The following is a 23,867-nucleotide window of genomic DNA, read 5'->3' on the forward strand; positions in this document are numbered from 1 at the left end:
CTGATATGTGTGAATGAATATAATGTGTGTTCTAATAAACTTGTGTTATCTTTGATTTGCTTCCTACTGAGTTGGTGTGAATATGGATACTGGTGCTGATGTCATTTGAATGACTTGGAAATGGGCAAATGATCCTAATTCAATGAGCTTGAAATCTAGAAGCTCGCGATACAAACTTGTTAATTTTGATGTTTTTATAAAGTTAGAAAATGTCGTTCTTAAAAGCGTGTTCGACAAAATTAGTTATTTTTACTGGCGGTGAGTCGGTAACTTGATGTCATTTTATGACAAAAATTGGGCAAATGATCCTAATTTGGTGTTTATGAGTTGAGTTTGAGATCTAGAAGATCTTAAACTGAGCATATCAATTTTATAGCTTTCTTATTCATGATATCTTATTTCTATACCTAGTGTGTTTTAGATCTCAATAACATTAAAAGAACAATAGAGAGTACTCCACAAAAGTACAATCACACAAGAAAGATCTAGGACTATAATTAGGGAAAATTTTGATTTAATGTAGTGTTTTAAAAAGTTAAATTTAAGTCCCATTCAAAAAAAAAAAAAAAAAGTTAAATTTAAATAGACCTTCCAATAATACAAGATTCAGGTAAATCAAATTTAATACCATACGTCCATACTCATAAGCATAAACATAGGAAGATCAGAATAGTATTCTGTAATATGAATGTCAGGAAATCATAATGAAGAAGCATATACAACTACACAGCATGAGTCTAGGAGGCATTCTTCATAAGGATTTAGGGCTTGTTCATATTTATAGAACTGAGCTGAACTTAATTGATTGGAGCTGAACTGAATTGAATAGAGCTGAAATGAATATTTTATAAGAGAAGTAAATTAGGAGTTGAGCTGAACTGAACTGAACTAAATAGATTGAAGCTGAAATGAACTGAATTGATTGAAGCTAAACTGAACTGAAATGAAGCTGAAGTGAACAAGCTCTTAGTAATGAGATAGACATTTAGAGCACACCAAACTTGAAAAATCCACATTAGAATAATTTCTAGTCAAAGTATAGTAAAGTTAGATTTTTTTTTTCTTTTTTTTACAAGAAGAAGAATAATACTCCGTACCATTATTGAATAACCATACGACATCTACAATGATAATGAAGATTTGTCCCATATTGAAAAAGAAAGCAAAGGACTTTCAATTTATAACCCAAAAAGGCTACTTCTATTGTCAATTGGTTTTAAGATGAAATCTTGCTATGAGCTTTTATTTGTTTGTGAAATGAGTCCCGCACTATCCATGAGTTTAGAATTTGTTATATATTGGTGTTTAATTTTCTAACAACTTGATTGTAACAAACAATATAATTTCTTTAATTGCATTTTTACTTTTAAAAAAAAGAGTCAATAAAGATGAGGTGTTAATAATGATGAAACCATCCTTCCTTCTTGTCTTCCCGGCCTTTTGATTCTTCTGACTTTTTTGTAATGCTGAAAACGAGAGATAATCTACCATTTTTACACGGCAGGGCTATTAAAGAAAAATAATCCAACTGAATAATTGTGTGGAGACTCAAGTTAATTAATACCGAGTAAAACAACAAAGTCATTTGGTCTAGGGTTCATGTCTTGATCGAAGCACTAATTTCATTAATAATCCGACTAGTATCTTAATCACTCCATAACGCATTGGAGTTATTTTTAGGGTTCATATTTTGATTGAAGCACTCCAACTTATATTTATATTAACACATATACAGATTATATTTTACCAGTGATTCTGATTATCCTAAGCATTTAGAGATTTAGTGCACGAGACTAATTTTGACAAAAGTCACACCTAAATTTTTGTGTTTAAGGTGTTGCAAGTCTTATTTGACTATGATGATGATGAGTAATTTAATGAGAATGATTCAACACCGTACCAACCATGTATATATGGAGTTGTATAAAACTTAATATTTTTTGTTATTGAACATGTAATTATTGCATGCATATGGTCATTAAACAAAGGAAATAGGACGTTTCTTTATTAATAGGTTTCTTTCTTTTCTCGTGGCCTTGTAAAGTTGTAATAAAGATGTACTGTCTTTGCTCATGATGGAATATAATTTTGCTTTAATTTCTTGTTGATTATGAACAATGTAGAATATTAAATTCCTTCAATCCCTATATAACTAATCAATTATGTCATTTTAAACTATCATAATATAATATAATGTGTCGATCAATTTTCTAGAGTTAGGCCATGTTCACTTCACCTTAAAAAATAATATTAAGTAAAAAAATAATTTTAGTTCAATAAAAATAAGTTCAGTTCAGTAAAAATAATTTAAGTTCAGTAAAAATAATTTAAGTTCAGTAAAAATAAGTTCAGTTTAGTAAAATTCAGTTATCTTAAAGAAGAATTATAATAGAAAATCAGTAAAAATAATTTCAGTTCAGCAAAAATAATTTCAGTTCAGCAAATATAATTTTGTTTCAGTAAAAATAATTTCAGTTCAGCAAAAATAAGATGAAGAGAATGGGGCCTTAGGGCCTGTTCACATTTACTTAATTTCAATACAGTTCTGTTCAGTTCAGTTCAGTTCAGCTCCAATCAGTTCAGTTCAGTTCAGTTTAGTTCCAATCAGTTCAGTTCAGTTCAACTCTTAATTTCCCTCTCTCATAAAATATTCATTTCAGCTCAGTTTAGTTCAATTCAGTTCAGTTCAGTTCAACTTTAATCAGTTCACTTCAACTCAGTTCAATAAATATAAACAGGCCCTTAGTAAGTTACAGGCTAATTAATCAACCTTGACAATACCTGATATAGTGGTATATATAAAGTTAAAAACATTGCTCCGCCTCCCCTCCCCGGCCCCCTCCAAATAAAAGATAAATATATATAACTCATGTAGTAAAAATATAAATTACGATCAACGATGTACTATAAAAGAAATAAAAACTATGAGAATAATTAAAGTACTTTAATTTACTTTTGTAAGCTTGACTCTTCTTTTATCACAAATCCATAAGTTTAGGTGTATGTGTAAAATATTCCATGAAAAAACTTTTTTTTTTTTTTGAAACCATCAAAAAACTAAGCAAGCAAAACAAAAGTAATAAGCAGGCGTCCTAAAATTTGAAAAAGTAAGAATATCAAGAAAAAAAAAGAAGAAGAAGAAGAAGAAGAAAGTTGATACAATATTATGAAATTTAGGTACTTAATCATAAAAATTAGATTTAGAAAATTTAGAAAATTGTTTACATTTAGATATATCATTGTAAAATTTGGAATATCAAAAGTTTGTATCAACTTTCAAGAGTGTTTTGATAAAGTATCTAAATTTTATGATAAAGTATCTAAATTAGAATATCAAAAGTTGATACAATGTAAACACTCTTGAAAATTGTTTACATTTAGAAAATCATGATTAAAAAAAAACATTAATTACACTGATCTACGCGTGTTTTTGTCATAAATTCCAAATTTTATACAATTTTCAAGAGTGATTTAATGTTTATATATAGCCCTAAGGGCTATGTATATCATTACCCTTATTTTAATGATATATAATATGATCGGTTCATATTTTCACATTATAAAATGACTACAATTAGTCTTATAATAACTACAATGTAAATATAAATTTTGAAAATTTTAATTCAACATAAAATAATTTTTTTATTAAGAAACTATAAAATAAGAATAAAAATTACATTAATGAAACTAAAAATTTGATAATAAAAAAAATGTTAATAATACTATTTAATACCATTGAAAAAGTAATATAAATAATTACTTGGAAAAAAATGTCAATTATAAACTATATAATCATTAAAACATTACATTAGTCATATTTAAAATTTTCAAATAATGAAACCTTAAATGATAATTTACACCATCTGTTCATAAAAAATCTTTTTGTATTCTTTTTTTTGTTTTGGATGTCCACAAAAAAAATCTCTTGTTACGTACTTAAAATAGAGAATTCAACCCATACGAAGTGAAATCCTATTAATTTCGTTAATATATGTGTGAAAGCCTAGAACAAAAAAAATTAGAAGGATAGAGGGAGTATTTTCTTAAAAATTAATTAGTTTTAAAATTAAACATGATAAAAAAAAAAAAAAAAAAATCAGTCAGCTTATTTTTTATTTTTTTTTAAAACAAAGAAAACATTGTCGTACTAAAATTTCATTTCTTTTTTTTTTTTAAACAAAATTCCATTTCATTTGAAGAGAACAATAATAAGTCATAAGTGGTTTCACTTTCACACTACGTTTTAGCTTTCCGATACAATAATTTTGACGAAAAAAACATAGCCCACAAGCCACAACTCTCAATCTCTATGGCTCAAAACTCAAGTCTATGATTATAATTTTGGCCCAAATTTAAGGGCCTGTTCTCTTACGTTGAAATTCAGTTCAGTTCAGTTCAGCTGAGTTCAGTTCAGTTCAGTTCAGCTCAATTCAGTTCAGTTCAGTTCAGCTCCTAATTTCCTTCTCTTACGTTGAAATTCAGTTCAGTTCAGTTCAGCTGAGTTCAGTTCAGTTCAGTTCAGCTCAATTCAGTTCAGTTCAGTTCAGCTCCTAATTTCCTTCTCTTATAAAATATTCATTTCAGTTCAGTTCAGTTCAGTTCAGCTGAGTTCAGTTCAGTTCAGCTGAGTTCAGTTCAGTTCAGTTCAGTCAATGAGAACAGGCCCTGAATGGGTTGGGCCATACGAAAATACTACGTAGTAAATCTTCAATAAGTCTAAGGTGCACCCTAGATAGGTGTAAAAACGCAGCCCAAAAGCCCAATTACACACAACCCAATTAAAAAAAGCCCTAAAACTAAAAAGCACGGAAACTGCAATATACCCACCCACACCCAATACACCCACCCACACCCAATAAATGTAACGTCACTTCCAAACTCAAAACTCTTCTTCTTCTATATGATTTTCTTTTTCCTCTTTTTCACTTTCTCTCTCCTCTATTTCATTTTCCCTCACTAAAAAATTGCAAAAATATCAATGGACATTAGAGAAGAGATGCAAAATCAAAAGGATCCTCCCTAAGAAGGCAATTTTATGTAAATTTCACTTAATTTTGTTTGAATTTATATGATTAGCACTTAATTTTGTTTAAATATTATTCGATACTCTATTGTTCGAAATTTTTTATTGGAATTGTTAAAAAAATTAGTGAAATCAAACGGATACCTTATGTTCATATTGCGAAATGCATATGTTCATATTTTGAATTCTTATGTTCATATTTTGAATGCATATGTTCATATTTTTAATACTTATGATGCATATGTTTCATAATCATATTATTTTTTATTTCTTCAATTTTTTATGTTCATAATTAAATGCCTTATATTCATAATAATATTTTATATGTTCATAATGTAAATATTGATAGTAAATATTTGTTGTTCATAAATATTCTCATTAAGTCTGTTTATGCATATGTTCTCTTTCTTAAATGCATATGTTCATATTTTTTCCGCATATGTTCACCTTTTAAATGGTTATATTCACTTTAAGGAAACCAATGCTTACGTTCATATTTTGAATTGTTATGTTTACTTTCTGAAATGCATATGTTCATATGTTTTATGCCTATGTTCACTTTCTGAAAAGCTAATGTTCACATTTAAGGGAACCTATGCATATGTTCATATTTTGCATGATTATGTTCATTGATAAAAAAAATGCAGAAAATCAAATGAAATTCATACACAGATGAAATTGATCGAAGCTAAAAAAAATTCAATTCATATGAATTCAAAAAATTAGATAAACAACCAATTCCATATTATAAGGAACAGATTCAATCGTTAAATCGAAAAAAAGAGAAAAATAGAAAGAAAAAAAAAACAGAGGAAAAAGGAATTAAAGAAGGAAGGAGAAAAAACAAAGTATAATTTGTGAATTCAAAGATTCATATAAACCTTAAAGCACAAAATCGAAATTCACACAAAATTTCATACTTAATAACTACTTTCATGTTGTAAGAAACAAATTCAATCAAAAAAGTGTAAAAAAGGGGGAAAATTAAAAAAACAGAGGAGAGAGAAAATAAAAAACGAAGGAGAAAAATAGAGGAGAAGAAAGCTAATGTTCACTTTATGAAAAGCTAATGTTCATATTGTGCTGTTGTTACACCTATTTCTAGGCGCATGAGTGTGCACCTAAGAATATGCGGTAAATCTTTGTTGCCTTACTTGCACAGCCCGTACCTATTTCCATGGGAATTGACAAGTAAAGCCATCAAGATTCAATATGCTACTCTCTGTCTCCCTCCATCCCTTTTTGTTTGCTCCATCCCACAAATCTACTTCATTAAGAACTAGTAAGGGAAAGATAGTAGGGGCGGTCCCTAGTCAACATTAGCGAGCAATAACTATGGCCCAAATTGAAATGGGGCAATTAATAAAGATCAATCATTTGGGAGTGAGGGATAGCTCAAGTGGTTAAAGCTTCCCCCGTGATTCCAAGAGATCATGGGATCGATTCTCATCCCCGCCCTTGTGGCTCTCTAAACACCAAAAATAAAGATCAACCATTTATGGCAAATGGAGCAAAAAAAAAAAGGGACAAAGAGAGTGATACATCATTATGATACATTGATACATAATTGCACGTAACTTTTGCTATAGAATTTCAGATCTTTTTCTTTTGATACCATTAATAGATGAATTATGACCAATCATTATTAATATTTGAGTAAAATTAACTTATATTTGTTGATTTTGAATGATGTGCAATTTATACTCCGTATCATGTAATATGGAAACATGAATCAATTGTCCCTCCATATAAATGATCTCTAAGATGTCAACTACTCATCTGTTTCTTTTTAATTTGTTGCATTTTGAATTTTAGTGTATCAAATACATGTTTTTTACAACAAATATGTTCAATAAGTTATTAAGTTACATGTAAAAATTATATAAAAAAAAAAAATGATTTTTTTGAAAATTCTTTTAAATTAAAGGCGAATCTAACATCTCACCATGATATAGTTTTGACCATTATAATAGTGTATACAAATTGACCACAAAAGTCATAACCTAAAAAACAAAAAGAAATAAGGGGAATAGCTTATTATGGAGGATAATGTCAAGAGTATCTCTTGTTATGAACTTATAATCTTCACTGTACTGTGTAATCTCTTAGCAAGTTTTGTGCACATATTATTAGCTAGAATAACACTTAGAGCTAACTTTTTAAAAAACTGTTTGGATAATTAATTACTATCTTCTACTTATGTACATAGTTATCCCTTGTTTGGATATTATCTTTTATTCTTTAGCTAGTTGATTTAAGTTCCTACATAGTCAACTACCTGTTCACCAACATATGAGAGTAAAGCATATAGTTATATACTTTGTATTAAGCATTGTGAATGAATTGAATAATGTTAATTTATGAAAATAGTGCAAAAACTCAAAACGGTGCAACTAGCTATTTGAACATAATTCATGAGAATGTAGATAATAATGTCTGTAATTGATCTAATGATCATGATCTGTAATCTACTCTTAATACGGTGTAACAAATTTTCTTAACGGCTGATAGGGCACTGATCTTGTGAATAATTTGCCCATATATTTCAACATAACCTGATTTTTCATTAAACCAGCAAAAATACCTCATTCTTTGTAGTTTAAGTACAACAATGTATTGATCTAAAAGTCAATCAATGATTAGCATCGATACTCATGATTGACATTAACGCCTTCATTAAGCATCTGCCCTTTATAGCACAAATCATACGTCCGAAATTTGATAGGATCACAAAATTACTTGATCAAATTTCACTCCACAGCAGCTTGATTGACTCTATACTGAGGCTCCTTTCACCAGCTCTCTACACGAGCAACTACCTTTTGTGCCTGCAGTGGCGGATCCAGGAAAATTATTTAAAAGGGTCAAAATACGTTTGATAAATTTTAATGGGAATAAGTGGGTAATTTTATGAGGAAAAAACTCAACTTTATAACAAAAATAATTTATTTTAAATGAAATAATTTTATTTTTTTTGTTCAAGTAGGGTCACTTGACCCCACTTGCCACTACATGCATCCGCCTCTGTGTGCCTGCTCATAACAACACACAAATATAGAGCGATCAAAATACAAAATATAATACTCTCTTCGTCCTCAAATAAAAGTCTCATTCACCCAATAGTCTGTATTATAAAAACAAAGAGAGGGAGATAGAATAATAATTGACTAGTAGAATATCGAATGATAAAACATTTAGCGTACCTCTTTATCCCAGTCGCATGACACTGTGATTATGCCCAATATCACTGTCTGAAGAGCAGTGCCACCAAAGATCATTCCAGCCCAAATTCCCTATTATATGCATTAATCATACAAATTATAAGAAAAAACTCCTAAAAAATGCTAGGAAATGATCACAAATTAAGAAAGTTGAGTTAGTTGAAAATGGTTACCGTAACACCAGTGTTGAACACCCATCCCATAACAACCCCAAGAGGAAGTCCAACAACATAGTAGCACCCGATATTAATGTATGCTACATAGACTTGCCATCCCGATCCAATTGCCACCCCTAGACCACCATAAACATATACGGAATAACATATTAGCTCATTATTAATTCATTATATACAGTACACTTATAACTTATTTTTGTTGGATGTATCGTGGGATTAATGATTCAAAGTTGTTGTTTGACTTTGCTTAAAATTAGGATTAATAAGTTAGTGGTTTTTGTCAGTTAAAATCCTAGAATTCATTATCTAGTAATTAGGATGGCAGTAAGTTTAGTGGGGCATGATCTCACGTTTATTTCCTTTGATTAAGCTTAAGTTAGTTTGTTTGTTGCCTATATAAAGGCTTATTTATATTCAATCAATACAATTAATATTATCAAATATTTATCACTTATCTCTCTTTATAGTTTCTACAATTTTTAGGTATTCTTTAACTTATTATGGTACGTTTGATTTTTCTTCTGAGGTCGTTTTTATTAATTTGATTTAAGTAGTCAATAGCAAAAACTATCTACAATACATGTACAACTCTCATAACATACGTGCAACGTGCATCATTTTTTTTTTCTTTTCCTTTTTATTCCATAAATTGTAGTAATAAATAAAATGGAGTGTATTAACAAATGTCTTCCTACTCTTTTATCTCTATCTTATCTCTCTACTCATACACACTTCTTGAAAACATCTACCTTTAATTTGTATGTCAGTAAACGCGTTAAATAATACGAAGTATAAGTACATGTATAGAGTCAATCTAACAGGCATCTCTTGAACTATCACTTTTGTAGAGAAGTAAGCATGTCATAATCTTGCAAACTTTTTTTTTTTTTTTTTTTTTTTTGTAAGAAAGAGAATGAAAATGAGTCATATCATGTTCATCTTTATAACCATGTCTTTAATTTCCGTCAGGTCATGCATATTATTAAAAGGTTGTATGAAAGTAAAAGTGATTGATAATTTAACCTTTGTTCCTCTTATCCTGTCTATTACTTTTAGCTAGGACCGTTTGATCATTATTGTTAATTAGCATCAAATTGGTAGTAATAGACTAATGCAACATTGTTTTACGACAGATTCTATTAGATGGATATTATGTTAATATCTATGATAATGTAACTCGATTTTTGAATACGCGACGGTGTTACCTGAAAGGACAGGCTGAACGCTGTTTAAAAGAATGGTAACAGCCAAAAGCCATGAAAGTTTATCAACTTCTTCAAGAACAGGAACACTGTCTGAGAATATGATGGCAAACCTATCATGGAGTGCCATGATTATTACGCAAAAGATTAGTCCGATTACTGTGGAGGTTGCCACTGACACTTTTGTCGCGAATTTTGCTGCTTTGCCATTGCCTGCTCCTAGTTCATTAGCCACTCTTACTCTGTTGAACCATAACATACGGAATATAGTAATTGATTAGCTAACTTTTACTTCGTACCATTTAAATCTATTATTGCAAAATAATGTTATGCAGATATATTATGTAATTAGCAAATGCAAAGTAAATTATCTTAATAAACTCTTTAAATCATCTATTATCAAAACACCAAAAATAACGTATCTTAATGTCAAACCCCCTAATCCCCTATATACGAAATATTTGCTTCCAATAAGCTAAATTCTCATCAATCATCTCTTTACCAAATACGCACACACTAATAATTGTATTTAAACCTATATGACCAGCATCCGTATCGAAAGTTATTAGTGACGGACTGTATATTCAGTGATAAAAATTTCCTCAATAGGACATGTAACACGTGGTTAAAGAACTAAAGGGCAGGGTTAAAGAAGCCGTATTTAATAAGGCTGTCCGACAGTCCTACACCAGTTACCCCCAAGGCCCCAACTTTACTAGTATTATTGAAACCAAATCCTTCTGAAATTTTATTGTGCGTGATTCATATTTGTAGTTTATAGAATTGATATTTAATAATGTGTACTGAAATTTGTAGTACAGAGTATTTGTATGTGTTATATGAAGTACTTCGTATGTGTTGGACCGTATTGGTGCATACTATTGTATTCCTACTAGAATTCATAAAATAAAGGACGGATTTATTTTTGGGTTAAATAAGGTCAAAACTTAAAGGCCAATCCAGCTCGGTTTACTGAGTTAGCTAGCTAGGTCCCAAGGAAATGTAATGACATTATTTCATGTTTGTGAAATGCAAACTTTTCAATAGATCAAGATTTGGTAAAATATTCATATATATTTAAATAACAGATAGATGAAAAATTGTATAGTTTAGTATGATACGACTAATGCCCTAAGTTGGATAAAATTCCACAATGTATACGGAGTATAATGTATTATTGTTGAAAAGAACTGGTCGAAAGAAAAGACAAAAGAAATATTACCCGGTTGCAGCGAAGAATGCAAGAGGAATCATCATCTCCCAACCATTAATTGTCATGCTGTCCGTTCAATAAATTGACAAGATGAGTACTAGTATTAAATTTATACAATTAATCATGTAATGTATATAAATAGTAGGTACACAAAAAATAGATTTTATCAATATAATTGTAACAGAAAGAAAGTATAATTAACAATGTACAATCACTACAAGAAATAGGTCATTTTGCGACGGAAACCTTGCAACGGACTACAATTCCGTCGCAAAAAGGGTTAATTTGCGAGGGAATAAATTCCGTCGCAACTTTGCGACGGAAACAAACTTTTGCGACGGAAATTCCGTCGCAAAGTTTGCGACGGAATTTATTCCCTCGCAAAAGTTTGTTTGCGACGGAAATAATCGTCGCAAAACAATATTAAAAAAAAAATTTAAAAAAAACATTTTGCGACGGATTCTGCGACGGAAATTCCGTCGCAAAAAGTTTTTAAATTTTTTTAAAAAAAACTGAAGTTTCGCTGAAGGAGAGAGAAAAAGAAAACGAAGAACAAAAAGAGGAAAGCGTAGAGAGAGATAGAGGAAAGCGTAGAGAGAGAAAGAAAATCCGGCCACTTCACCGCCGCTGTCGCCACCGGAACGACCGGAATCCGGCCACTCACACCTACTAACGCCCACCCCCTCCGTTCACTCCCACTCACGCGCACTCACGCCCACCCACGCCACCCCCTCCGTTCAAGCCCACTCACGCCCCTCCGTTCGCCGGCGGTGTGCAGCCACCACACCACCCTCCTTCCGGCAGCCGGATTTCCGCCACAACACCCTCAAATCCCGGTGAGTATTCCACTATCCCCCTTTGTTTTTGTTTTCAATTTAATTTTAATGTAAACCCTAACTTTTTCTAATTATGTTTTTTAATTTAATTTGTAACTAAATTTTATTATTTAATTACTTGTGTTTAGTGTAGTGTAGTTTAATTTATATTGCAATGTTAGAATTAGTTTAATTTTTAAGATATATTGCAATGTTAGAATTAGTTTAATGTATGTTAGTTTAGTTTAAAATATATGTTAGATTAGTTTATAATGTATGTTATTTTAGTTTAAAATATATGTTAGTTAGTTTATAATGTATGTTAGTTTAGTTTAAAATATATGTTAGATTAGTTTAAAATATATGTTAGATTAGTTTAAAATATATGTTAATTTAAAAATACATGTTAGTGTATGTATGTTTATTTGAATGTGGGTAATTGTGTGTTAATTATATGTGTTTCATCACTTGCTTTAAACTTGTTTAAATTAAACAATTATGGTATGTATGTTAATTATATATGTTCACTAAGATTTGAAAGCATTTGCATCTTCTTATTCCTAGATAACAAATGTGAGAAATAGGCAAGTTAGAACCAAAAACGCCCCATTTTCACCCAATTTTCCTAGTTTTAGGACCTAGTGAACCTATATTGCCACTTATGAACTATTTCAAGCCTCGAACTCAAGTAACTATGTTATTTAGGTGTATTATGGTCAAAAATAAGCTCATTTGATAACAAATGTGAGAAATAGGCAAGTTAGAACCAAAAACGCCCCATTTTCGCCCATTTTTTCTAGTTTTAGGACCTAGTGAACCTATATTGCCACTTATAAACAATTTCAAGCCTCAAACTCAAGTAACTATGTTAGTTAGGTGTATTAAGGTCAAAAATAGGTTCATTAGATAACAAATGTGAGAAATAGACAAGTTAGAACCAAAAACGCCCCATTTTCACCCAATTTTCCTAGTTTTAGGACCTAGTGAACCTATATTGCCACTTATGAACTATATCAAGCCTCAAACTATTGGTTCTCATTCTTTATTTTTATTTCTGCATTGTATATCCTTTGTTTGTTACAGGAGGCGTACCAACACAGACAGGAGGAATCAAGAACCCAGGGTTCCCAACTGTCTGAAAATGAAATTTTCTTTGAGGCGGCTGGTGGTCGTAATAAGAAGGGTCGTGTTAGAGGTCTTGGTGTTGGTGCTGACTTGTACTACGGCACATCTAGGGGACGAGGATCGGGTTCTTCCAGCCAATACGTACCGTCGGTCATAACTCAAATGCAGGAAAACTTCCACAAGGAGTTGAATGAGAGGGTGGAAGCAATTGAGAGCCAGATCGATAGCCGTGTGGCGGAACAGCTCGATGCTCGAGTGGAGGCTCGAGTGGCAGAACGGATGGCTGAAATCGAGAGGAAGAACAAGGAGTTCTTAGAGGAGTTAGCCAGTAGATTTACAGGATTGACCACTCCTTTCACTTGTTCTACGATTCAGCCTCAGATTCGAGACCTTAGGAACGACCCGGGTGGTGGTGGTGGTGGTGGTGCAGGCCAAGGACAGCCAGCTTGTGTTTAGTTAGGTGTCATTTTTCGATTTTTGTATATGGATGAAATTGTAGTTTAAAAAATTATATCATGTACCGTACTTGGTAGTTACGGCTACGTGTTGTATATATTTGAATTATGTTAGGGCGTGGACTTTTTGACTGAAATTATTTTAAATGCACGTATTTTATTAAACAGGATTGCATGAATACAGGTTCCAGGAAAACAAAACAAAATACAAAAAAATTAAACAGGATTGCAGGAATACAGGTTCCAGGAAAAAAAAACAAAATACAAAAAAAAAAAAAATTAAAATTACAATAACTTTGCGACGGAATGTAATTCCGTCGCAAAATGGAGTATTTTGCGACGGAAAAACTTCATTTTGCGACGGAATTACATTCCGTCGCAAAATTTGTGACGGACTATTCCGTCGCAAAAGAATCCATTTTGCGACGGAAATACATTCCGTCGCAAAGTTATTGACGGAATATTCCGTCGCAAAATGATTCCTCTTGCTACGGAATTTTCGTCGCAAATGTTGTTTTCAGCTACAACTACCTTTCCGTCGCAAAATCCGTCGCAATTCGTTTTGCGACGGATATTCCGTCACAAAAGGACTGTTTGCTACGAAAGTTTGAGCGACGCCATGCCTGTGACGGAAATCCGTCGCAAAGTCACTTTGCGACGGAATTTTGCCAGTTTGCGACGAATTATTTCCGTCGCAAAACGGCCCTTTTCTTGTTGTGAATGACATTTACTTACCAAACTGATAAGGCATCAACGGCAATCGCAGCATTTTCTAAGCCACCTACCATCAGAACCAGTATTCTGTAGTACCAATTCTCCAAGCTTTGTTTGCATCAGGGAACATATAGACACAAACAAAAATTTAGTTTAAGGGTGTAGGGTTACAAAACTCGGAAAATATCTAATCATTCCGTTCCAAAATATAAGTCGTTTTAACCAAAAAAAAAAAAAAAAAAAAAAAAAAATTATGTGCTCCATAGGTATTTTATACTCAGTACTCTTTTGTAATATAATTCATACTCCCTCCGTGTTTTTTTAAGTGACACACTTTCCTTAAACGACCGTTTTTTTTTTAAGTGACACACTTCCTCTTTTAGAAATTCCTTACATTTTAATAATGTATCTCCACCCCACTATATCTTATTTTATCATTTCTCACTCCTTTCATGGTCCTCACTTCCTCTCACATTCTTTTACTTTATCATTTCTCACTCCTTCAACCTACCCCACTAACATCTTATTTTATTAAAGTCAATAAAATCTCCTAAAACTACGTGTCGGTCAAAGTGTGTCACTTAAAAAACACACGGAGGGAGTACTTAATTCATATTATTTTTATAGATAATATGAATTTATACTCGAATACCTATGGAGTACATAATATGAATTAACGCATACTTAATTCATATTATGTACTCCATAGGTATTTTATACTGAGTACTCTTTATAGCAATATCCTTATTGTTGAAGCCTATTATTGCTAGCCCTACAATTATACATTCATTTTCAAGATAGTTCAATTCAACAACTTTGGATATCCTTTACTCATTGATAGCTGTTTATTACTCCATAATTAATACGGAGTACTTGGTAGCTAGCTAGTTCTATGATTAGCAAGCTGGTTGTATTAATTGTTCGTTGATTTAACTAGCTGATTGTATTAGTAGTTTATGAAAAAAAAATAAAACAATCATAATTTTATGGTGTAGATTGACTATAAAATTATTGACATAGTATATGGTTATTGGAGAATTTTTTTAAAAAACCCCTGATGATAACAGGTAATTAATTTGATCAACTAATTGTTTCACAGTTGTATATAAATCTTCTCTTTAAAGAAAGACTTCTAGTGTATTTGATAACGGGCTTGGGTCACACCCGTGTCACAATTGTCCACTTCATATGACCAACGAGGTTCCAACTCAAAACTATATGGTAATAAGGGGAGTAGCCCCTTAGCCTTATAAAGTGGATACAACTTTCTTAATTCTTCAATGTGGGATACACTTCCACACACTTTCTACACTCTTTAATGTGGGACAACACACTACTCACATGTGGGTTTTCTCATGAGCTCAACAGTATTTGACATTAAGACTAGCCAATTCTCTTATTTACCCCAAAGTTCTCAAACAAACACTCCGATCCAATACTCCAATAGACTTATTCTGTGATCACTGACACAAAATTTATTGTTCTATATATGATTGATTGTTTATTATGAATTTATGTCTATACATACATATATTGTTTAGGATTCAGCAAAAGTATGTATTGACATGAATAGCATTGAATTGTATCATCATCATGTGATGCAGCTGTTGTATAGGAATAGTCTGATAATAGAAAATTACGGAATATAAAGTGAAAGAAAGTTGTATGTAACGTACCAAAGCATGACACCTGAGGCAGCAGAGAGCTTAACGAACTCCCAAAGACCTACAAAAGCTTGCCAAGAAAATCCACTCCATGTCTCAGGACAACCACCCCAAGCAACATACGCCATTTCGCCAAAGAAAAGGATCCACCAAGAGACATTTAGGGTTACACAAAGGCCAATAATTCCCATATTAAAGACATATACAAGGAGCCAACTCATGAATATATGAACAAAGAATGCTGCAAACGAAACCCAAGCAATGATGGCCGTCTTAAGTTGGCTTTGTAGGAAACGTTGCACCGGGAACACGAAAGCAAAGCTGAAGTGTAGAGGGATTAGCCATGCTGCGACTAGGCCTGTTAATTCAGCTATGTCGTCTGGCTGGCCTGCTAGTTTGAGTAACGGGGTTGCGAAGATGTAGAAAGGGAGGAGGAGGAAGCAACAAAGGAAGAGGACTATCCATGATCTTTGCATGTAAATGCCTAGCATGTGTAGTTTTTTAGCTCCAAATGCTTGCCCACATAGTGTTTCCAATGCACTTGCCATACCTAGCTATGTAACATTTTATGTAAAGTGAATGAATTTGTGTTAGTAAAAAAAAATTGCATAGAGGATTAGGAATGAAATCATTAGAAAATCACAAAACATTAATCTCCTTGTACGTTTGTCAATGCACATTTTCGGCTAGATTTTTCTCATTATGCAGTTTTGGTAAAATGTGTATTATCAACATGTGATGATATAATTTTAAAGTCGTATATTAGGACTAATCAAGCAAAATGCCATGCACATGACTATGCTTTAGCTTATGTATTGAGAATAATGTATCAAATTCTATCAAATGTTACTACACATAAAATGTGATTCTCTTTTATGAAGAAACAAACATAAAATATGGGTTTAAACTTTAAACTATTCTAAACTCATACCTTATACCTAACTTATTTAAAACAAACACCCCTTTTAGTGGATACATGGAATTCTTGCGACTGATTTGGTTGCACCCAATTCGAATTACACTGTGTGCACTAGATTGATATTTTATTCTAAGAATTTTATGTAAACAAATTTCATTCATATTATGAATCCTAGTATATATGTAGAATATAAAAGAAAAAAAAATATGAGTGAAGAGATAGTTAGTCTCTCCATTTCCTCCAGATATAATCTGGATTCGACTCCCCATCTCCCTCTCTGGTGCAGTGATAGGAGGGGATCCCTCCATATCTTACCGTTTAAAAAATATATATTATATATTTAAAAAAAAAAATGGGGCCATCATTTGTCATTATTTATCCGTGTTTGATTTTACCACGCAACTTATTCGTGTAGGAGTTTCGTGAAATCGACCACAAAGTGGAGCACAATAAAAGAGGTAGCTGTTTAGCGTTTACCATTCCATGATATTGTATTAATCTTCCAATTAGAAAATTGATATTTTGTTGCCTCGTTGGTAGATTTCGTTCCAACGAATAAATTAGATGAAAAAGTTATGCTACTTTATCATATCCTTAACGATGATTAAAAAAATACTTTCTCATTAGGATTCCTTAGGGTTGGAAATTTGGAACACTCTAGACAAATTCACTTTAAGAAAATAATACCCTTAGATTTGATAGCCATTATATAGTCATTAGTTAATTCTCCTTTAAATTAAACGACTCATCATTACATTCACCTCACCTACTTTCGTGTGTTAAATATTCCTCAGTTCCTTTTTATTTTTTACTCTTGGTTTTTTCAGTATTTGATCAATGCACATCTTTGATTACAGATATCTTTAATTGAATATGAGAAGAAGAAAAAATCTAAAAAAAATAATAGTCCATACAAATATTTTGAAAAATATATTTAAGTCAAAATCTAATAAAATTTCACATAATATGATTTTACTGTATATAATTGTGAGTTCTTATACACAGTAAAAGTTTCTAAAGTTGACCATATAAGTCCAAATGCAAAGAATTATAAGAATCAGGTAGAACTCAATTCTCAGATTATTCAAACATTTTTCATGCTTAAATTTGTGTAATGTGTCCCACCATTGATCATGTTACGTACTCCTTAGTACACTAATTTAAAGCAAAATCAGCCTTAACCAAGTATCGATCAACAACTAATTAACCGTAGTCATAATAGTGGAGTTAATGTCGTAAAGTAGGACATCAATCAAGCACTCTTTTCGTAAGAGAAATCCGACATTGATAATATTCTAATTGTTTCAGTTAATTAATTAATTAATTAAGATATTACTAAGTGAAAAGACTAAAGCTCGATTGATTTTACCCTTCAAATAAAAAATAATCATACTGAGGCGTGGAACATTACTTCAAATTTTAAATCATTAATAACTTGATTATATAGCACCCAAATTTTGAATATATTGACCTTTCCAAAGTCATCGTCAAGGATGTCAATTCTCGAGTTCCACATGGTGAGTATTTGTTAAATACGGGTCTGAGCCACACCCGCAAATAAAAAAAGAGAGTCCACTTCACAAGTCCAAAAACTATATAACAATAAGAGAAGTAGCCCTTAACTTTATAAAGTGATTAATTCTGTCTTTTTAACCAATGTAGGACACTTACATGTGGTGATATTTGAAAGACCTTTTTTCAACAGTATTGTATTAATGCTTCGGTAATGTAGCTAAAATTTTTAAGACTATCCTATCTATCTTCTTGTATATCTTTTTCATAAATAAAACAGTTTAGCTAAAATTTTTAGGCAAATATAAATAATAAACTACGGGTCTGTTCTTTTCAAATTATTTTTAGTTCAACTCCAATAAGTTCAGTTCAATTCAGTTCTTAATTTCCTTCTCTCATAAAATATTCAATTCAGCTCAGCTCCAATAAGTTAAGTTCAGTTCAGTCAATCAGAACAGACCCTACATACTACTTTGTATAAATTTATTTATTTATTTATTTATTTTTGTTTTTTAAAGTCTCATTATATTTTTATTGTATGTGGTGCTTTAAATAGTTTGAATTCTTTTACTGTATTTTGTTTATAGCAATTATATGATACATTAATACTACGTAATATTTAAAGTCATGTTCTTTTGAGCTTCTGGATAGGGTAGAACAGAGCAGAGCAGTGCAAAACAGAGCTTCTACACATTGCGGAGCAGAGTAGAGCCTCTACACATTGCGGAGCAGAGTAGAGCAGATTCTAGCATAGCAGAGTAGAGCAGATTTTAGCTGAGCAGAATAGAGCATAGCGTAGCAAGACAGAAAACTCTAAAGAACAGGGTACACTTTTCTTTGGTCTCACCCATATTTATCAATTTTTTCTAGCCTCATATTCAATTCTTTTTTCCCCAATTTTAATTTCCTAAATTTAAGTACCTTTAGTTAATCTTTTAAATTTCTTTAACCATTTTATTCATAAGTATATACTTGTATGATTGTAATAAAATGTAACGTTGTGCGAGTACTTTGTAAAAGGTATGCATAAAATATATGGAGTGCTTTTATAAGTAGCAAGAAAATTGTTACTACTCCATAACAAAAAATTAAACGAGTAAGTTACTTGAAATTCCTTACTCGAATAAATTTACTTTATATCACCCAAAAAAAAGTAGTAATTCAAATTAGAATTTGACCACCGGTTGAAAAATACGGTAAGAAGCAGGAGAAAGAAACAAGACAGCTGCCACTCAAAAAAAATAAAAAAAAAAAAAGTTTGTTCTGGCAATATCTAGAAAGCTGGGAATCAACCACATAATTACAAACAGCTCTTTAGATTCATGAGCAACAAATTTCAGTTTTCTGATTTTAGACTTTTCTGGCGGTTCAAAATTAATTAAATAAGCAGATTTTTTTTTTAAAAAAAAAAAAAAAAGTATATTGTTTTAATATATTAAACTGAAGATAGACAAACGAACATGTACAGAGTATTAGTTACTCTAACAGTCTAACAATCTTAACATGTATTCATAAACATGCATTAAATAACTTATTAGTTTACCAATAATTACACCATATTATTAGCTAAATCAATTTAATTTACCGAGTTTACAAAAAAAATATCCATATAAAATGAATCTTATTATCCAATCTTAGACCTTGTTCACTCCAGTTCAGTAAAAATAATTTCAATTCAGTAAAAGTAATTTCAATTTAGTAAAATTCAGTTATCTTAAAGAAAAATTATAATAGAAAATCAGTAAAAATAATTTCAGTTCAGTAAAATTAATTTAAGTACAGTAAAAATAATTTAATTTCAGCAAATATAATTTTGTTTCAGTAAAAATAATTTCATTTCAGCAAAAATGAGGTGAAATGAACAGGGCCTTATTTTTAACTAATGAAAATATATAGTAAATAGTTTATATTTCATTAATATTTTTGCATTTGATTTTTAAGTTATCTTAATTTTTCTTAACTTATCGTATAATAAAAGATAAACATTTTATTTTTACATTTTGTTTTTATTCATGTTACTTTCATCATCTTTATTAACAAATATAAATGCTCCGAATATTTTTTTTTTTTTTTGAGGACAGTCTTCCACCTTTTCCCTAAGAATTTCCGATAAATGCTACACCTCACTAGAAAGAAAAGAATAGAACATTTATTACGTACCTCAAATGAGTGTACACAATAATTTTCAAAAAAAGATAATATCATAAATGTGAAATAAACCCAAAAACAAAGGAAATAATAAGAAAATTATAAGAGAGATCAAAGTACATACCAAGAGGCCAAAATTGAACCCAACAATAACGGTGTTAGCAATTGAAAGAGACGCAAGCTCAACATCTCCGAGGTGGCCGGCAAAGGCGGTCGTAACGACGTTCATTGAGAAAGATGCAATCCTACTAACGATCGATGGACCGGCTACATGCCACAGTTTCTTAGACTCTTCCCATATCCTTTCTCCTAATTTTAAACACCCTTGCTGTTGATCAACATTATTATCCTTGACAATAATCGAATTTTGGCCATTAATATTATCGTTTTTTGATAATATTAATGGTTGATTTAACTCTTCAATCTTCTTCATAGTTTTGTTCTCCGTATTTGTTTGAATATGGAAGAGTTTTGGTGTATAGGAATTTGGAATGAATTGTTTAGTAAAGAAGATGGTTTTTATGTAAGAGTGAAGAAAAATGTCGCACGTAAATGAATCATATACGATACACAACAAACACAAGCACTTATGTGGCTCCCACGAGTATTTATTGTAAACGCTCAGTGCTGACGAAATATCATTTTTCGCAAAATTTGTGTATAACGTGTACAATTTTATTTGATTGTTCGTTTTAATTGCTGAGATTTTTATACATAAGCAAAACTTCGGATTGACCGACTTAGCTACAATACTGAATAAACTTCGTCAAAAAATAAAAAGCTTTACTGAACAAGTCAGTACTATGTTGATTCGATTCCAATAATAGTTGTCAACTCCGCCATATTTATTTTATACTTTGTAAGAGATATTTTGTGTTAGATTTTTTTAATCATATTTTTCAATACACACATAAAAATAAAATTTATAGGCTACAAACTAAATGGATCGTGTGGGAGGGAGTTGTCATTGTGTATTTGTGTGTAGGCATGTAGAATTAATATTGGTCTAGGCCGGAAAAATTGATTGGACTACACCAATCCAAATAAAAAAAGAATTAACGGATCTGGTCTTTAAGTCGAAAAAAATTATATTGGTCTTTGATTTCAACTAGCTAGTCTATAACCTTTTAAAAGCATATTTATATTTTAGGCTTTTTGAGAATATTAGTATGAACCAGAATCAACAATTAGTTTTCTTTTTAATTCTAATTTTCTTTTACTAGTCGTTGGTGCACGCGCTACGCGCGTGCACCCCGACGGCAAGATAAGTAATATTCGCGAATTTGTATGGTTCGTGTAGTATTCGTTATTATGTTTCGGCTTTGTAATACAAACAGTGAAAAATTGATATAGAGTATATTTTATTGTCTATTAGAAGTGTAATGATAGAAATGTGTGTAAAATATTAGTTCAAGTGCAATGTGTTTTATTTTAAAAAATGGCTTATTGTGTTGTAAAAATAGTGCGGTGTATACATAATGTAAAGTAAGAAACATAGTGCGATCCATACGTGGTGTATTTTAAAAAAACAATTGGTATAAAAACAAACAATCTAGAAAAAAAATTAAATCGTAGTCAACACGCGTGTTTCATAGATGTGATCGTGTTTCGTAGTTTGAGATTATGAATTTCCCAGCAACCTACACTACGCGCGTGCCCCCTCGACAGTAAGATATGTAAGATTCGTGGATGTGATCGTGTTTCGTAGTTTGAGGTGTTATTAACATGCTAATTAGGGGAGCATAATTTAATGAATTTTAAAAAGAGCTTGTTGAATCATTAATGTTATTATTGTCTGTGATTATCTTGAATATCAGATATCCAATTTTTTCGAATCAAATATCCAAATTTTTTGGATCGGATCAACAAATATTCGAATTTTCAAATAGTTTTGCTTAGCCCTAATTTAAGGACTAATTGGTGCAATATATGTAATGTTATATAAATGCACATAAGTTTGGTTTATGCTAATTAGTTACATTTGAACGATTGTAGTGTTTTTAGCAATCGAGCATCTTATTTTATAAATAGGATGTTCTTGTGTTGTTTTAGGAAAGAGCGCTAAGGGCTTTAAACAATAGATAAGTTGAATTCTAATTTGGTTTGTTGATTAAATATGTATTTTTAAGAGTGCTATTGTGTATAGGAAAATATGGAACACATGATAAAACGTTTTCTTTCTCATGATTTATATAACTATTTAATGGCTTTTAAGTGTACTAATTAATAATATCTCTCTCTCTCTCTCCCTCTCTCTCTCTCTCTCTCTCTCTCTCTCCCCCATTTGACTTTATCTCCCCTTTTTTCAATAGCTTTGAAATCATACGTTTACTTGCTCACATTTCACTCATCTTTCGTTTATTAGCTCAAACTATTTCCTATATATCTCTCTCTCTTTCTTCTGTCCTAAATCCTAATCCTTCTTGTCCTTGTTCCATTCTTTAAAAAAGGCTTTTAAAACTATAGGTTGTATTTTCTTGCTCTCCTCCCCCCAACATCTATCTTTCTTTTGCTCTCCCTTGAGCCCTCTCTCTCTCTCTCGCTCTCTTTCCCAACCCCCTATCTCTATTTAGCGCTCTAGCTTTATTCGATCTTTCGACCTCCTCTATCTCTCTTGGCCCTCGTTATCTCTCTATCTCACTCTCTTTTTCCCAACTCCTCTTTCTTATTCTCTCTTTCTCCTAAATCCTCTTTCCCATCTCTTGGCTCTTCTCTCCCAGCCCTTCTCTGTCTATCCCCTAACATGTTTTTTAATTTACTCTTAGCTCATGTCCTGCCTTTTCTCTTTCTATTTTATTTTACCTTTTCTCTCTTTCATAACACGCTTCTCTTTTAGCCCATCTCCCCTCTCCCCTTCTCGTGACCTTGCCTTCTCTCTCTTTAGCACCATCATATCTCAACCCCCTCTATCTTTCTTTCTCTTTTGACATTGTCATTCGGTCTATCTGTCTATTCTTTCTCTTTCTCTTGGCCTCTTTTTCTTTCCCAACCCTTTTTTCTCTCTTTTCCATCACTTTTCATTCCTGGCTCCCTCTCTTTTTTTCTCTCTACCCCTCTCTTCCTTTCCCATCCCCCCCCCACTCTTTTTTTTCCCTCTACATCTCCTCCTAATTCTTCCTCTCTCTTTCTCTCCTCTCTCGAGTCTCTTCCACTCCTTCTCCCCCTTCCTATCTGTTACCTTTTATCTTTCTAAAGTGATCTATAACTATGATTGTATTAACATAAAAAAAAATATTTAGTCATGAATCTAACATGATTTTTTATCAGAATGTTGAAAAATTTAAGCCTTGTTATGTTGACCTTATTTTCACTTATTTCGGGAAAAATAAGTTCATATAATGGTTAATAAGTTTAGATAAGATAAATTCAGAAAAAATAAGTTTAAATTAGTTGTGATAAGAGCTTATCAGGGTTACCCAAGTTCAATTTATTACTAAAATAAGTTTTAATAAGGGTTAATAAGTTCAAATAAAATCAGGTAACTTCATATAAGTAATAAATCAAGTGAATAGAACGCACTCTTATTCTAAAGGTGTTAATAAATTAGATGCCTTAATTGTCACGAAATCACGCTGTTTAATTAATAACATTTACTAATTATTTAAAAAAAGCGTGTCCAAATATAGTTGTCAAAATCTAGTCCCCCTATTTTGCTATTTCTTTTTTTTTCCCTCCCTTTA

The 23,867-nt window shown here is 31.4% G+C and overlaps 2 protein-coding genes across 2 annotated transcripts; one reads left to right on the forward strand and one right to left on the reverse strand.

The window, feature by feature from the left end:
- Window positions 1-7,564: 7,564 nt before the first annotated feature.
- Window positions 7,565-20,755, reverse strand: LOC145586529 (protein DETOXIFICATION 27-like). Its single transcript, XM_081643379.1, has 8 exons — window positions 20,312-20,755; window positions 15,621-16,162; window positions 13,966-14,052; window positions 10,845-10,901; window positions 9,626-9,864; window positions 8,418-8,536; window positions 8,227-8,316; window positions 7,565-7,851 (listed from the first exon to the last, which is right to left on the reverse strand). The coding sequence occupies exons 1-8, from the start codon at window positions 20,618-20,620 to the stop codon at window positions 7,816-7,818; spliced, it is 1,479 nt and encodes a 492-aa protein (XP_081499505.1). The 5' UTR covers window positions 20,621-20,755; the 3' UTR covers window positions 7,565-7,815.
- LOC145585923 (uncharacterized) lies at window positions 10,964-13,231 on the forward strand. Its single transcript, XM_081642624.1, has 3 exons — window positions 10,964-11,026; window positions 11,408-11,671; window positions 12,734-13,231. The coding sequence occupies exons 1-3, from the start codon at window positions 10,964-10,966 to the stop codon at window positions 13,229-13,231; spliced, it is 825 nt and encodes a 274-aa protein (XP_081498750.1).
- Window positions 20,756-23,867: the final 3,112 nt, after the last annotated feature.

The sequence above is a fragment of the Chenopodium album genome, chromosome 16 (genome assembly GCF_948465745.1).
Source record: "Chenopodium album chromosome 16, dcCheAlbu1.1, whole genome shotgun sequence".
Lineage (NCBI taxonomy): Eukaryota > Viridiplantae > Streptophyta > Magnoliopsida > Caryophyllales > Amaranthaceae > Chenopodium > Chenopodium album.